Source organism: Ursus arctos, unplaced genomic scaffold (genome assembly GCF_023065955.2).
Source record: "Ursus arctos isolate Adak ecotype North America unplaced genomic scaffold, UrsArc2.0 scaffold_16, whole genome shotgun sequence".
NCBI classification, from domain to species: Eukaryota; Metazoa; Chordata; class Mammalia; order Carnivora; family Ursidae; genus Ursus; species Ursus arctos.
In genome coordinates this window covers 725,755-742,144 of record NW_026622830.1, presented here as the reverse complement: position 1 = coordinate 742,144, position 16,390 = coordinate 725,755, and the positions used below count along the sequence as shown (strand labels likewise).

Here is a 16,390-nt window from a genome sequence, read left to right as displayed (position 1 = left end):
GAGCCGGCCCCACCCCCGCCCCCCGCCACCGGCCCTCCCCTTGTGAGAGGCAGCACCCCCCCCCAACCCGGTCCCCAAGCTCCAGGTGTGGTCAGGGCCCACTGGCCCCCAGAAGCCCCGCCCTCTGAGTGTGGGCAGCTCCAGGAACAGCCCTGGCCTACTCGCCCCCAGCTGGAGAGTGCTGGATGCAGGGGAGCCTTCCGCCACTGGACAGCAGGGGGGAACGCCTGGGGAGGTGTGCCACCCCCATGGGTGCCCAGAGCTGCTGCACCCCCACCAGGCTGAGGCCCTAGGTCCCGTGGCCCCCACTCTGAGCCTGGCATGGGGGGTGCAGTGAGGCCCAGAACCCTGCCAGGCTTCAGATCTGGGTGCTTGGAACTTCCTGGGCCTGCCTTCATCATCTCGCCCCAGAATGGGGTCCCAAAGCGCTGAGAGCCTCCCCAGAGACCCCGCTCTGGACCACAGCCAGGACCCTGATCTGCCTCAGACTCTGGCGGGAATGAGGAAGTGCTCCTGCCTCTGTCTCCACGCTCTCCGGGGAGTCTGGGAACCTGGGAGCATGGGTGACCCTGTCCCAGAAATGCACCCACCTGGGGGGCCGCATGGGGGCCCTGGGCACAGACCCGTGGGGGGCAGGACATCCTGATATCGCCCCACCTGCGGTGTCTGAGTGACCAGGGTTCCCAGAGGGAGCCAGAGTAGCCAACAGCGGCTGGATGGGGGGTGAGGGGCCCGTTAAGGACCACACAGTCCTTCCACCCCAGTGGGGCTGCTTTTCACTCCTACCCTGTCCCAGGCTGACAGTTTTCTTGGATTTGACCCCAATCCTAACTGGGCCAAGCCTGTAAGGACAGATTCCTAGGGCAGACAGATTGCGGGTCACCAGGTCCCCCCCACACCAGGGACAGTAGGGGGGCACCCAGGAGAGCAGCAGGAGGCACCTGGTTTCCTAAGGTAGGGTCACAGACAAAATATACAGTCAGGTTCAAATCTCCAATAGAGAGCAATTACTTTTTCAGTGTGAATACTGTATGTGACGTATTTATATAAAGAAATTATTTATTGTTGATTTGAAACAAATCTTCCTGGGCTTCCTGTGTCTGTATTTGCCTGCTCGGGCCCCCCTCATTGGAGGGCTCTGTGGGTCAATCCGGACCCTCCCCAGGTCTGCACCGCCAGCACCACTGCCTGGGAAGCGGACCAGCAATCGCACTTTGCCCTGCTGCTTGGCTCTTCCTTCCTGTCCCACTCTATTCACGCAACTTCCTGGGACCCAGGCCCACTCTGGGACCAATGGGGAGACACCTCTGAACCATGCACGTCCATCTCTCCAGCCGGCAGCCTCACCCAGTGTCGTGGCCTGGATGTGCCCCCACAGATCTCAGGCCCCAGCCCCTGGAACCGTGATGTGGCCCTTGTGGCGGGAAGGGCTCCGAGGAAGCAACTCCACTGTGGATCTCAAGGTGAGATGATGCTGGGTTATCACATAGGCAGGTCACGTGCACCCTTATAAGAGGGAGCCCAGGGAGCTTGGACTCCGGAGGAGCCATGTGACCGGGGGCGGGGCCTGGAGTGCGGCCGTTGCCAGCCAAGGAACTTTGGCAGCCTTCGGAAGCTACCGGAGGCAAGCTCCGTACAGCCTCCGGGGGGAGCATGGCCCTACCAATGCCTGAGTTTGTCCCCGTCGTGGTGACTTTGGCGGGTGAGAGAGGACACATCTGTCATTTCAAGCCAGTTTGAGGGCCTTTGTTGCAGCAGCCCTAGAGGCCGCTGTCCCTACTGTGAGCATGCTGGGGAATCTGCCCATCCCCTTGCCCCACACCGGGGTAGGACCCTTCAGCAGCACTAACCCTGGCACAGCAGGGAGCTGCTGTCCTGGAGCAGGGCTGGCTGGGCAAGGAGCGGTCCTGACAGCCCCCACCACCTGTCCTTGCTGACCAAAGTCAAGGCTCTCCCTACGGTTTTGGGGACTGGGTGTGCCCTGGGCGTGCCCAGGGCCCAGCTGAAGAGCAGGGTGCATGGGGCGTTTCTCTCCAGCCACCGGCGACGGGTTGGGGAGGGGAGTGAGACCTTAGGAGCTGGGAACCCCGTGAAGAACAGTGTGTGTGACGATCACTGGGGGAGGAGCCCTCAGCTCTCCTCCTGTGCTCAGAGAGACCTTCAACACAGTCAGCCCCCTTCTGCGGACCCACAGTGACCGAGTCTTTCTCCTGGACGCCCCCAGGAGGGTATTTCCAAAGTCCCCCCCGTCCACTGCAATCCGGACCAGCTGGACTCGGGATCGGGCCTCCAGTGCGGGGCTCCTCCCCCCACCCTGGGTAGCGCGGGAGGACCCCGGCCAGGCCACCGGCAGCGGCGATGGACGCGGGGGGGATACTGGGGCGGGAACGGGCTTGGGGAGAGTGCGGCGCGGACGGCCCCTGCCCCACCCCACCCAGAAGCAGGCGCACACGGGTCTGGGGTCGCTCAGTTTATTGGTAAAACGGGCACTGAGCGCGGCGAAGGCTGGGCGCGGAAGCGGGGGCGGCGGGGGCGCTTTTCCTCTTAAAGAACTTCCACTGGACCTTGATGGCGAGCATCCAGTCGCTGACCGAGAGCCTCTTACAAGCGGAGGTGCAGACATGCGCCTGGCGGGGGGGCGGGGCGCCGGGCCGGGGGCGGGGCCGAGGGCGGGGCCGGGGCCGGGGCCGGGGGCGGGGGCGGGGCGCGGCGCCGCCGGGGAGGGTCGCGCCGCGGGCGCCCGCGCTTCACTTGCCCGCCTTCTGCGCCTTCTGCGCCGACTTGGTGACCTTGCCGGCGCCGCCGCTCTTCTTCTCCACGTTCTTGATGACGCCCACGGCCACCGTCTGCCGCATGTCGCGCACCGCGAAGCGGCCTGCGGGGAGAGGGCGTGAGCGGCGCGCGGGGCCCCGCCCCCGCCCCGCCCCCACCCCTGGTCCGGCCTGATGCCAAGCGCAGGCGCACTCGAGCGCACGGCATCCTCCCTCCCCCGCCGGTTTCCCCGCGCGGTCGGTGCGGTCCGCAGCCCGAGGAGTGTGCCACACTAACGCGAGAACGTCTCCAGGACTCTGGTCTCCTGAGGTGGCCCCAACGACCGTCGGGCCCACCCCAGGCGTCGTGGGGGTCCGAGGACACGCCTGGCGAGGACTCTACCCTTCCAGCTGTTATTACACTGGCCGGCCAGCCGCACAAGGCAGCTCCCTGATACAGGCCTGTGGGTCATCCTAGGGATATCCGTGGCCAGTCCTAATTCTGCCGCCAGACTAGCTGCGGGCCTAGAGCTTCCATCCCGGAGCTGACCGGCAGGGCCACCTATGCTCCGCGAGGTCACACACACACACACACACACACACCGCCCCCCCCCGCACCCCCCCTCCCCCGTGCGGTCCTCTGCAGGCTGCACCTCCCTCGACCACCTGCCCAGCTCACCGACCGCCTGCCCAGCTTACCAAGAGGCGGGTACTGAGAGAAGCTCTCCACACACATGGGCTTTCCAGGGACCATCTCCACAATGGCTGCGTCGCCGGACTTCAGGGCTTTGGGGTTGTCCTCCAGCTTCTTGCCCGAGCGCCGGTCAATCTTCTCCTTCAGCTCGGCAAACTTGCAGGCGATGTGCGCCGTGTGGCAGTCAATGACCGGTGAGTAGCCAGCGCTGATCTGCCCTGGGTGGTTCAGGATGATGACCTGGGCGAAGACAAGCACAGACTGCCAGACATGCCCAGAGTGGGCGAGGAGGGCATCAGAGCCGAGGCGGGCTTGAATCCCTGGGCCTGGGTGCTGGCCGTGAGGGAAGGTCAGGCTACGGGGGATCCACACCCCTGACGCGGACCCCAGGGTCCTCGTGAAGCACTTGATAAACCACAAGAGAGAAGCAACCGCCAGGCGCTCTGTGGGAAGGGCCAGTGGTCAGGACTTATGCTGTGTGCACGGGCCGGAGCTGAGGCAGGGTGAGAAATGAGACCTCAAGCGCTACACTTCAGTTGTATCTCATGGGAGCCAGTTTTTAAAACTTGTCACGTGAAGAGGTGATCAAAGAGGGTGCAGTGAAAATGTAGGGAATAAACTATTACAGAGATGTCCAGCAATAAATAAAAACATTTTGAGGACCCGCATGGGACCTCAGTGAGGCTTGGAGCAACAAGGCCTGGGCCGCCCCAGCGTCTGCTGGGTGAGTGCCCTCGGCCCTGACCCAAGCCCTCCAGGCCTTGATGGCTTCATGTGGAAAGCAAGGGTCCGGTTCTCCCAAGCGCCAGGCTCAGCGGGGGGTCAAGTACTCGGCTAACTCCAAGGACCGCCCTGTTCCTGCCCTTGGGGGACCGGCCACCCACCTGGGAGGTGAACTGGGCAGCCTCCTGGGGGGGGTCGGACTTGCTGTCGCCACACACGTTGCCTCGACGGATGTCCTTGACCGACACATTCTTCACGTTGAAGCCAACGTTGTCGCCGGGCAGGGCCTCACTCAGAGCTTCATGGTGCATCTCCACGGACTTCACCTCCGTGGTGATGTTCACAGGCGCAAAGGTCACCACCATGCCCGGCCGAAGGATGCCCGTCTCCACGCGGCCCACGGGCACGGTGCCAATGCCTGTGTGGGAAGGAAGGGGGCTGTGAGGGGCAGGTGGGATGGAGTGAGGGGTGCGGGGAGACCCCAGACAAGGCAGACACTGAGGTTCGGACAGAAGCGGCGGCTCCCCTGACCCGGTCAGGCAAAGAAGGGACTGAACGAGAGAATTCCCAGGAATGCCGAGGCAGGGGCAAAATGAGGGGAACTTGGGCAAAGAGAAGCCCATCTGGACCTGGAGGCCTGTCCCTGCCCCGAGGTGGCAGCTGTCTGGGGCGGGGGGCACTGTAGGGACCCTCGCTTGTCTGAGGCCCCTCCTGGAGCAGCAGCCCCATCAGGGCGGTGGAGGACCAGCCCACCTGGGATCGCTGGGCCCGGCTTTGATGTTGCTGGTGTCGGGGCTATACCCCCAAAGGGGCACAGGTGCCCCGGCACTTCCCACGGATCTGCTTACGCTGCGTGGCCGCCGGGTGGGTGTCCGGCCCCCCAGCATGTGTGTGGGGAGGCTCCACCCCCGTACCCCCGGCTGTGGCCAACAGAGCCCGGGGCTGGTGGCTGCTCTCTGTGCCGGTGAGTGTGACACCCTGCCCTGCACGCAGCCCCCAGACTGGGAGTGAGCCCCTCGTGGGCCTCGTGCTGGTTTATGGTTTCCCTGTCATCTTGTGAACAGCATTTCTCGTGCCTGGAGTAGATCATGTCTCCCACAAGACTGCGACTGTCATGGGGGAAGGGGACGTGGCAATTACCCTCGTGCCACCAGCTCCTGGCATGGCTGAGTGCTTACTTGAAGGGAGGAAGACCCTGGGCGGATGGATGGCTGGGTAGGAGTGGGTGGGTGGGTGGATGGATGGATGGATGGGCAGATGAATGGACAGATGGACGGGTGGGGGTGGACGGATGTGTGGATGGACAGACAGGCAGGTGGGTGGGTGGATGGATGGACAGATGGATGTGAGGTAGATAGTTGTGTGAATGGACAGATGGATGGGTGTTTGGATGGATGGATAAATGGATGGATGGACAGACAGATGAATGTGTGGGGATGGAGGATTGGGGTAGATGGGTGTGTGCATGGATGGAGCATGGATGGGGGATGGACAGATGGGTGGATGGTCCCCCAGAAAGTGTATGGCTTGAGGGAGAGGCAGATAACTTGACCTCAAAAGCTCCTTGTCCAGGGCCCTGGTCTCAGGAGCGCAGTGTGAGGGGCAGAACTCGCCGGGGGGGGGGCCAGGCCAGGTGCCCACAGCAGGTGTGGAACACTGAACCCTCACTCACCGCCAATCTTGTACACGTCCTGCAGCGGCAGACGCAGGGGCTTATCCGTGGGACGTGTCGGGGGCAGGATTGTGTCCAGGGCCTCCAGCAGGGACACGCCACTGGCGTTTCCCTCCTTACGCTCCACTTTCCAGCCCTTGAACCACGGCATCTGAACAGGAAGAAGAAGGTATCCATTGGAGGTAGAGACCACCTACACCCACCCTGCCCCACACCCTAGCCACACGGCCTCTCCAGGACTCTCCAGGAACCCTGGTGGGGGTATCTGACTGAGGGGGGCTTGGGGAGCAAGGGAGCACACACCCACCCTCTCCACTGTCTAACGGCCAACTGTTTACCCTAAGCCAGGTCATGTCCATCAAGGTGCTGCACAGCTGACCCCTGCACCATCCCTACCCCCCAGTTCACATGCCAACATCACAGAAGCCTTGGGAAAGGAGGTCTGGGAAAAGAAGCAGAGCCCAGCCCAGCTCAGCCCCCCTTTCCTGCACCCTCAGATCCCTGGGCAGGGCTGGCAACAAAGCAGGAGGGGCCAGAGTCTGGCCAGTGGCCAGGCTAGAGGCAGAGTCCAGCCCCGGTGCCCGACCACTATGCCAACTGTCTCCAGGCACGGCTGACCCTTCCCTGTCTAGGGCTTCTCCTGACAGCAGACCCAGCGCCCTCCTGGCAGGGGGCCCCCGGCCAGCTGACCACAGGCAAGGAGAAGGGGAGGGGCCAGCAGCACTGCCCAGTCCATTCCCAGGGACCGTGTCCTCTAGACAGCACAGATCCATGGCGAGTGCCCTGAGCAGCAGGTCAGGAATGGGGATGTCAGGGGGAGGGTGTTCTGTCGGCCTCCCCAGGAGGGTGGAGAGTGCAGTCAACTCACCCCATGGCTACATGACATCCTGCGTGGGACCCACCACATGCAAACATGCAGGGTCCCCAGCCTTGCCCCCGACCTCAGGGTTCCAGGCCATCTCTCCTGTGTCTTCCAGGGCCTCTCTCCATGCCCGCCTCCCGCAGTGAGGGGGGGCTGCCTCCCTGGCCAGAGCAAATGGCCGCCCTCCTAGGCCGGGGCCCTCTGGCTGCCCTGTGTCCAGGCGCTTGGTCTCAGGTTCTGAGAACTGCACCTCAGGCTGACTGGTCACCTCCTGCTGAGTCAGAGTCCCTGAGACCCAGGCTGCCTGAGCCACAAGCGTCCTGACTGGCCAGCGGAGAGCCAGCCCTTGGCCCTTCCCGAGCCTAACCTGCTCCAAGCCCCCAGGGAGGCTCCTGGGGGACACGAAATAATCCTCCAGAGACAGAGCACTTGGGCCTACGACCCGGCGGCCACCGCTCCCGCACTGGCCACCCGAGGGAGCGTCCCTGGCCGGAGGGGGCCCTGTGGGCCTCCCGGGCCAGCTGAGCTGAGGGGCACAGCCCACACAGACGGGCTCCTCGCCAGGCTGACACCCACAGGGGCAGGTGTCCCTGCTCCCACAGCTGAAGGGAACACAGCGGGGCTGGGGGGTGTTGAGGGGAGCCTGCGGACAGGCCCTCTGACCCTGCGCCCTGCCCTGACCCAGCCTGACCCATGCACACCCCAGTGCCCTGGGTTCTCAGGGAGGGGTCCGAGCAGCCCCCCCGCCTGTCCGTGGGCACTCACGTTGGGTGAGGGTTCCAGCATGTTGTCTCCGTGCCAGCCTGAGATGGGCACAAATGGCACGGTGGCTGGGTTGTAGCCTATCTTCTTGATGTAGGCGCTGACCTCCTTGACGATCTCGTCGTAGCGCTTCTCGCTGTAGGCGGGCTCCGTGGAGTCCATCTTGTTGACGCCCACAATGAGCTGCTTCACGCCCAGCGTGTAGGCCAGCAGCGCGTGCTCGCGGGTCTGCCCATTCTTGGAGATGCCCGCCTCAAACTCGCCCACTCCTGCAGCCACGATCAGCACCGCGCAGTCCGCCTGTCCGGCAGGTCAGGCACAGTGAGCCCCAGGCCCTTCCAGGCAGCCACCCAGGGATGGGCCCTCGGGGTCCTGACCTGAGGGGCAGCAGGAGGGCTCCTGCATCTGTGTGAATGGGCTGGCCAGGTCTGATTGTCTGGGTCCGTCTGTCTGTCTGCAAAGGTGGCCCTGGCAGTGGCCGGCGGTCCTTAAGGGCCCCGCTGCCTGGCTGAGGTGATGGAGCACCAGATCGGTTCTCTGGGAGGCCGGGGCGGGGGGGGGGGGGGCGAGGGGTCGCAAACGTGAGGGTATGGAGCACCGGCCAGGAGGCGGAGGGAAGCCGGTGGCCCCTCGAGGACCCCAGGGCCCGCAGGTGTCTGCCCCCGGCGCCTGCAGCCCCGCCCACCTGGGACGTGCCGGTTATCATGTTCTTGATGAAGTCGCGGTGGCCGGGGGCATCGATGATGGTGATGTAGTACTTGGTGGTCTCGAACTTCCAGAGGGAGATGTCGATGGTGATGCCGCGCTCCCGCTCTGCCTTCAGCTTGTCCAGCACCCAGGCATACTTGAAGGAGCCCTTCCCCATCTGGAGCGGTGGGGCGTAGCTCAGCGAGGGACCTGGGGCTCAGCCTGCTGGCCCGCAGGTCCCAGGGGGGATGGGACCCTAGGACTCTGAGCCCGTCTCTGGGATGAGGGAGCCAGATGCAAAGACCTCTGAGGGACACACAGACCTCTGCCCTGCCCTGCCCAGGCCCCACCACCCTGCGTCCCCAGGTCCCGCCTCCTGCCGCCTAGACGGCTGCCATTCAAATGTCCACCAGTAGGTGGCGCAAGGGCCTGGGAGTCAGGCTTGGAGAGCCGCCACCCCGCGATGTAAACCCCTCCCCTGGCTGAGGGCTCCCCTTTATCTGAAGCTGGCCACCCCAGCGCCCACAGATCCCTGCATCAACCAGAGGCCTACAACACCACTGTCAAGGTGTCAAGCCGAAAAAACAACCCTCTGATGGTTTTAAGGGAAAAAAAAGGAAATTGGAGGAGGTTGCACGGAAGGGCCTGGCTTTCCAGCTCTTTCTACAGACAGCCAAGCTTCCAAGTAGCTCCTCCCCTTCTGCCTCCACCTGCAAAAACCTGCACCCGCCCAGCGAGACCCCCGTGCCGGGCCAGAGCCCCGGTGAGAGCTGCCGCTGAGGCAGCCGCCCAGCTGGGCAGGTCCCCCCACAGGCTGGGCATGGACCGGGCTCTGCCCCCCAGGGAGGCTGCCCAGTCGGCAGGGCCACCCAGACAGGCCCCGGATGGGACCCAGCGAGACCCAAACCAGACATCCTGCAAACACCCACAGCCTCCCCCCCCCACCCCCGGCACCAACCCTACAGGGAAGCAGGGAGTGACGCAGCTTTTGGGCTCGGGCGCGGAGGGAGACAGCCCAGCGCAACACCCCCCACACACGCACTCTGAGCAGGGTCAGCCCAGGCCAGCACCTGACTCCTCCTGGGCCATGGCCCTGACCCCTTGTCATCCAGGAAAGAACCCTCACAGCCACCCAGACAGGGCTTCTCCCAGAGCCCAGGGGTGTGGGTAGAGGTTGCAAAGAGCAGACCCCCCCCCCCACTCCGTGGCCACTTCCCACCCATGGGTCTCAGCCACTTAAGAGAAAGGAGGTCAGTCAACGGGCCCCTATCATCCTCACCAGGCAACTAGGACCCCCCTCCCCAAAGAGCACCACCCTGGACAAGCAGCCCTCCCTAGCCCAGCATGAGAAAATGGAGCTGATGGGCTGGGTGCCCATCAATCAGCTATTAATAGCCACCCTGAGTCCTGGCCCAGCCCTGGGACAAGTGAGGGCAGCACCACCGCCAGCCCCAGACCTCCACGCTGGGGACACAGGAACCCCACCCTGGGTGCAGGGTTCTCAAGTGCGGTGTGGCAGAGAGTTCCAGAGCCTGCTGTGGACCCCCGCGGGGCAGAAATGCTGCCTCCAGGTCCCCTCCCCTACCCCAGGGGCAGATCCAGGGGGCCATCCCTCGGCCCCCACCAAACACATCCTCAGAGAGAGGCTGCCCCCCTCCCCATGCCGCTCCAGCCGGACTCTCTCAGATACCTGTTCCCCCTGCAGTTTCCTTCAGGGCTCACACCTTCTTGCCCTGGAGGAGATCAGCTGAGCCACGTGCCCCAGAGCCAGGGAAGCGCCAGCCCAGCCACCACTTGGGAACCTGTCCTCTCAGTGGACGGGGGAGGGGGGGCAGGCTCACCTCTGCGGCCTCCTTCTCAAACTTCTCAATGGTCCTCTTGTCGATGCCTCCACACTTGTAGATGAGGTGGCCTGTCGTGGTGGACTTGCCGGAGTCCACGTGGCCAATGACCACGATGTTGATATGGGTCTTCTCCTTGCCCATTCTGCCCGGGGTGCGGGGATGGGCTGGAACGGCCTGGAGCGCTGTGGCTCAGGGTGGGGGGGCTGCTGAGCAGTGATTCTGTGGGTCGGGGTTGGGGGGACAGGTGATGGAGATCCTCAGAAGGAAGCCGGCAGAGACACTGCCCTGCACAGGTTGCAAGCGTGTCCCTGCCCACAGACCTGGCCCTTACACGGGCGCTACGTTCCCATGTCTGGTGGGTCAGGAAGAACTCCCCCCCCAGCCTGTGCTTGGCCCATTTGGGTCAGGTGGCAAGCCCCAACGGTCCAGTCTGCTCTGAATATCTGGGTGTCATGCCCACAGAGCACCCCCCATGAAGGAGGCTAACCCCCCTCTGAAGAGTCGGAGAAACACCAGGCTGGGCGAACCCCATGACCAGTCAGGAGCCTGGTGATGAGTCACCCTGCCCCGCTCTCCAATGCTCTGTCCCTGATGCTTGCTCCCCCACCAGAAGTCCTGGGCCCTACGCTGTACCCCACCCCCACCAGCAGCTCTGCCATGGTGGGGAAATGGTCAGTGCTCCCCACTCCCCTCCTCAAGCAGGGAGGGCGCCATCTTCCCCTCATCCCTGCCAGGCAGGCTGGCACCAGGGGAGACAGGCTGGGCCAGAGCTCCCACAAGGCGGTGGTGCCCAGATCAGGGGCCTAGAATAGCTTGGGCCCTCCCCAGATCTGGGCAGGGGGCAGACTGGAGGGCAGGGTGGTGCGGTCCCTGCTCTGAAGAGCAGAGAAGGATCCAGCCCCAGCTCCGAAAGTGCTAGACCGAGATTCCTGCAGCCTGGTGGGGGCAGGGGGCACCCCTCCCCCTCTCCCACTGGTCAGGGCCCAGGGTCACAGCCCCTGCCCCATCCTGGAGGTCAGTGGAGAAACCTGGGCAGCCCAGGAGGGGACAGGGGGCTCGGCGAGGGAAAGCAGGCACCAACGGCTCACCCTAGGGTGCAGACACCAAGTGGACACCTCCTGGGCCTGCCCGGGTGGGGCCGGGTGCCAAATGCCCCCCAAGTCTCCCTGCCTCCCCCTCCGCCGGGCATCCCCAGCAGCCCCCAGCACTGAAGACCCTGCCCCAACCCCGCAGGGCCCGGGCAGGTCCCAAGGTCATGGCTGCAGGGCGATCACCGCGCCCAGAAGACCGGTCCCCAGTCGCTACCACCGCATAAACAAGCACCACCGTGATGCCCCCACCCCACCCCCGGTCGCCCGCAGGAACCGACCCCTGGTGCCGGTCCCGGCGCGTGGGGTGGCTGGCCGAAGCCCGGAGCGAGCAGCGCAGCCTCCCCAGGCGCCAGCCTGGCCCCTCTCTGCCCCAGGTCCTCTCCCGGAGAGAGGACCCTCTGCGGAAGGCTGGCGGCGGAGGCGGAGACCCGGAGGCCAAGCGTCCTTACCCAGAGCCGAGGTCTCAGCCAGAGGGACTGGCGGCGCCGGCGCCGGCGGTTTTATCTCTCCAGGAGGGGGTCCACCTATTGACGGAGCGGGCGCAGTGCACGGCGCCCCTGCAGTACGGCAATGCGGTACCGGCGGGGGGGGGGGGGGGGCGGGGGGGGCGGGGCGGGCGGGGCCGGGGCGGGGATGCGAGGGATGCAGGGATACAGGGACAGGGACCCGCGGACGCGCGCGGGCCCGACAGGGACGCGAGACGAAAATGCGGCGAGGGAACGAGCTACAAAGGCCGGACGCCAGACGCACCCGGAGGGAGTGCAGGCAGGGAGACTAAGGCCGGCCGAGGCGCGGAGAGCGGGGGGCAGGGGGAGGGAGGCAGAAAGGAGGGAGGGGCAGAGATGGAGACCGCCACGGGAGAGAAACAGCAGGAGATGGAAGACGGATGTAGCACAGGCCCAGTCGCCAGGCTCAGGCACTCTTGGAGAGAAGAGGTGGAAAGGCACTCCGAACATAAAAGGAGGTCTTTGGGGATGGGAAACCGCAGGTCAGGCCTCAGCCAGGAGGGTCAGGTGCTGAGGCTAGGGTCTGGGCCACGGTCCTGGCCGGCTTCTCCCAAGGGCCAAGTGTGGCCCTACATGTGGTTGGTGCCTGACGAATAAATGAACTGCTGTTCTGCCTCCCCCGCATGGCCCAGGACATACAGGTGCTTCCTCCTTTGGGACCCTGGAATGGGCTTGCGTTCAGGCCCCCTGTCCCGGTGTGTCTGCCACTTGGGCTCACCCTGGCAGGCCCCCCACTTGAGCTATGGTACAGCCTGAAAACGGTGTCTCCAGGGTCCCCTCAGCTTGGCCAAGCGGCCTGAGGCTCTTCAGCAGGTCCACCTCAACCACCCTCCCTCTGAAGCTCCTGGAAAGGACTGTTGCCCACCCTGGGCCTCTCTCCACGCAGGGGACACTCCAAGTCTGTTCCCAGAGCCCACTGATACCTTCCCAAGCTGCCCTGGTGGGCATGAGTGGGCAGGGGTTCCCAGGAAGCACAGTTCCACTTGCTCCTGGCCCCAGTGTGATCGGAGTGCCAAGCCGGTTCTGTAGAAAGTGGGGGCGGGGGGATCTTGGAGGGTCCTGGGCAGACCAGGGTAATGGCCAAAGGGTTTTAAGGAGAGGAATGGGCAGCCCTGTGCTGTGTGAAAACCAAGTGTCCAGGCCTCTTGGCCCACCAGCATCTCTCCCCATGGCCACGTGTCCCATCAATCAGAGACCACTCCTGTCTGATTCATCGCTGTCATTGCAAGGTCTGGGAGAAGGTCAAGCAAGGTGAGTAGGTGAGAGCCGAGGCCCAGTGCCCAGCACCTTCCACTGGAACAATGCCTGAGAGAGCCTCGGAGATGGGACCCCCAGCAGGTCAGGAGGTAAAGAGGCCCAGGGCAGTGGTTGGGGGGCCAGCAGGTCTCCACAGCCCATGGGGAGGTCTCTTAGGGAGGGAACAGGCCATCCCACTGGGCTGTCGGAGGGAGGGTCTACCCAAAGACAGAGGCACTCCTAACCCCTTCAGTCAGGGAGGGGCTTGCAGATGACTCGGGGCCCTTCCAAGTGCTGCTGACACCATCAAACAGGAACTGGGATTAAAAATAAACTCCTGGCAGGCAGTGGAGACCCACCCCACCCCCCGCCCAGCTGCCCTCTATATTTGATGCGTCCCTCCTGCCTGAAGGTTAGCAGGGATTTGGGAGACACTGGGATTGGCTGAAGCTGGCATGGGCCAAACCACTGCAGGAGGCCCAGGTCCCTGGGGACGTCCACCCCAACTTGCCCAGAGGGGCCACCAGCACCCAGGACCCTGGGCTGCCTGCAGACCAGCCCCCCACCAGGTCTGAGCTACACCCCTCCATTCCTGGCTCACCCACTGCTGTCAGCCCAGTGGGAACCGAGTCACCCTGGGGCTAGCCTGTGCCAGGAGGCCGCGCTGCCCAGGGCGGTGGCCAGCTGCCCAGGGCGGTGGCCACTCCTGCTGGAATGCAGCGTCCTCCCTCAAGGTCCAGTGTGCTGAGCCTGGGCCCCTGCAGTGGTTTCTCAGGTGGTTTCTCAGGTGGTTTCTCCAAAGTGCTTCTGTGTCCCGAGGATGTGCCCCAACCACCCACAGCTAGGCTGCCTGCAGGGCCCTGGGAGCCCGGCCCTCAGCTGCCGGGAGACACTCGGGCTCACTTGGACAGTGAGAGGAGCGAAGGTATAATGCTGAATAACAGCACAGTGGCAGTGCGAAACCCTCACCACTGCGCCGTGCTGAACACTAACAACCACACCTCCCGCACAGCACTTCGTAACTACGGATCAGCGAGGAGCGCTGAAGACCGAACACCACAGAATCCTGGGTGCCAGGCCTTGTGAGTTCACCAAGTGCTGGGCGGGGCTGCCCAGCCCAGCACCCATTGACCAAGAGGCCACTGGGCACAGACAGGCAAACCAGGCGCCCAAGGTCACAGCCAAGGAGGGCAGAGCTCGCCATGCGCTTGGAAGGCCTGAGCCAGGCCAGCGTTACTTCTGGACAGAAGCCAACTGGGTCCCACCTGTGCTCCTCCCCTCCCCCTCCCCCTTGCCCTCCTTCTCCCAAATCTGAGCCACTTGTCACCATGGCCCCCATAGCAACCAAGGGTACTGGGGGCGGTGGGGGCGGGGGGGGGTGAGCAAAGAAGGGGCCCAGCAGCCTGGTGCAGCCTCACAGCTCACCTTCTGAAGAGCAAGGCAGGAGGAAGGGGTACAGGCCTGCCCCCTTAGTCCCCTCCCGTCGCCCCCAGGGGCCCCCGCCATGAGCTGTTTGGGGAGACACAGGCAGCTCCCTCTTTGGCTGGCTGAGGTTTCACGAGCCTGGGGAAAGAAGATCCAGCTAAAATTAACTGTTATCAAGCTGTCAGCCTGGAAATAAACCCTGCTCCTATTGGCTGCCGGTGATGTCACTGCCGGGTTAATAATAACCTGCGAATGCATAACTGACCACCTGTGCGCGTGCCTTCCTGTGGGGGCCAAGGCCAGTGGTCACCCTGGTAGCTGCTGCCCAGGCAGTGGCTTTGGGGCAGGGTGGGAATCAGGGCTGAGAGCACCCTCCAGCCTTGGGGGAGGGGTCTCAGAATGACCTCAACTCCTGGCCTGGGATCCCAGGCTTGCCTCCGACCCCAGGACTTCCGTGCTCACGCTCCCGCGCTGGGTCAGTCTCATCTCATCTCCTCGCCTACCTGGGCAGCACGACCCTGGGCAGCCTTGGGGGCAAGTTCCTCCCGCCCCCAGCGCCCCAGGCTGGCAGCCGGGGAACTGAGCTGCCCGTGAGGCCGCAAATTAAGTGGTCTCCATGGCGAGGAGGCCCTCTTGGCTGCTGAGCTTCCCTCAGAAATAGCAAGATCACCGCCCCAGATCAGAGAAGTTGCCCCAGTCCCCGCCGCCGCCGGCGGTGGGCGGGGCGAGCCCGGGCGGCGCGGCCTGGGGGCGGGGCCGGGGCCGGAGGTGGGCGGGGCCGGGGCTAGAAGGGGGGCCGCGCTCGCCGCTTGCTCCGCAGCTAGACCCCAAGGCTAGGCAAGGGCCCCAGCCCACGGCCAGCCCTGTGCGCGGTCCCCGGGTCAAGTGCACGGGGCGCTGGTGACTTCCGCGACAATCCAGGCCCCCACCAGGCCCCCTAGGAAACCCGGCGTGTCTGGGAGGGTATGAGGCCGACCTCACTCTGCCAGGGAAGCCCGAGGAGGGGGACAGAGCCCCCCAGAGAAGGGGAAGGTCAGTCCGGCCGGCCCTCTCCACCGCCAGCACTTGGGCCACAGGAGCTGTCTGTGGCCGCCGCCCGGCCAGGCCCGGGCGCCGCAGGAGCTGTTGCCATGGTGAAGGAGCCGGTGAGCAGGAGCAGGTTTCTACCACCTGTGCTTGGGAGGGCGGCGTCCTGAGCTCGACCCCTGCCCAGTGCCCACCTGCTTCCAGGGAAGGGGTCTGGCGGGCTTGGCTCTCTGAGCTCCCTGAGAGTCCAGGGCTCCAGCCCAGCAGCAGGAGGAGGGAGTGGCCAGGCCTTCCCATTAGGTCTAGGGCCGGCTGGCGGGCCACTGGAGAGCCCAGGGGAGGGGTCAGCCTCTCTGGCGAAGAAGAGGCAGCCCTTATGGTGGGACGGAGAGACAGATGGAGAGCCTGGGACCGGGGAGGGTCTGCAGGCCCACTGCTCACCCCTCAGGGGCAGAGGGTGAGGCCGCAGTATTCAGTTCAAGGAGGAGCGTCCCAGCCCCGCAGCTCCCCGGGGAGCTTGAGGCTCCTTGGCAACTCCAGAGCCTATGTTTTGACCTCAGAGCTAGAGCAACCCTCCACTGGGCGACTGGGAATACCCTTCTCCAGAGCGGGAGGCCTCGTGGGTGTCTCGGGGCTGACTGCACAGGGCGCTGCGGGTGGCATCATGCTCCCCATCGGTGGTGGAGGCCCGGAGCCTCCCCTGCCCCAGGGAAGAACCCCCTGCACACCGGCAAGCCCGAGGAGGCTGGCCCTTGGCTGGGGAGGAGGACAGGGGGCCGTCCTTGAGAAGACGTAGAGAACAGAATGACAAATGCACGTGACCACCCAGATGGAGAAACAACCCCTCATGCCCTTGAAGGTGACCGCGGTCCTGACCTCCGAGGCCACAGAGCACATCGTCTGCTCGTCAACTTCAAAGGCATGGCTGTACTGTTCGGACCCTTCTGTCTGGCTTCTCTCACGGGCCGCCGGGTTTGGGACACTCCTCCGTGCCGTGGCATAGTTGTTCCTCACTGCTTTGTAGCATTCCATTTCCAAGCTCAAACTGCCACAAGGCCGTCTGTACCCCTGTGGGTGTGCGAGTACACCCAGGGCAGAGCTTTGAGCCCCAG

At 64.6% G+C, this 16,390-nt stretch overlaps 1 protein-coding gene and 1 long non-coding RNA gene across 2 annotated transcripts; one reads left to right on the top strand and one right to left on the bottom strand.

Moving 5' to 3' along the window:
• Positions 1–2,455: 2,455 nt before the first annotated feature.
• On the bottom strand, positions 2,456–11,635 carry EEF1A2 (eukaryotic translation elongation factor 1 alpha 2). The gene is made up of 8 exons (XM_057312426.1): positions 11,535–11,635; positions 9,992–10,213; positions 8,149–8,328; positions 7,467–7,763; positions 5,840–5,990; positions 4,329–4,585; positions 3,450–3,684; positions 2,456–2,875 (listed from the first exon to the last, which is right to left on the bottom strand). The coding sequence occupies exons 2-8, from the start codon at positions 10,133–10,135 to the stop codon at positions 2,748–2,750; spliced, it is 1,392 nt and encodes a 463-aa protein (XP_057168409.1). The 5' UTR covers positions 10,136–10,213; positions 11,535–11,635; the 3' UTR covers positions 2,456–2,747.
• A 113-nt stretch (positions 11,636–11,748) lies between these two features.
• Positions 11,749–14,415, top strand: LOC130543752 (uncharacterized). The gene is made up of 2 exons (XR_008959310.1): positions 11,749–13,752; positions 13,840–14,415. It is a non-coding gene; the product is annotated as an uncharacterized LOC130543752 (long non-coding RNA).
• Positions 14,416–16,390: the final 1,975 nt, after the last annotated feature.

Coding starts and splice junctions, on each gene's coding strand:
- EEF1A2 (XM_057312426.1), bottom strand. CDS start 10,135: ATGGGCAAGGAGAAGACCCATATCAACATCGTGGTCATTGGCCACGTG. Junction 8,329..9,991: donor TTGAGAAGGAGGCCGCAGAG/GTGAGCCTGCCC, acceptor CCACCGCTCCAG/ATGGGGAAGGGCTCCTTCAA. Junction 7,764..8,148: donor TGATAACCGGCACGTCCCAG/GTGGGCGGGGCT, acceptor CCTGCCGGACAG/GCGGACTGCGCGGTGCTGAT.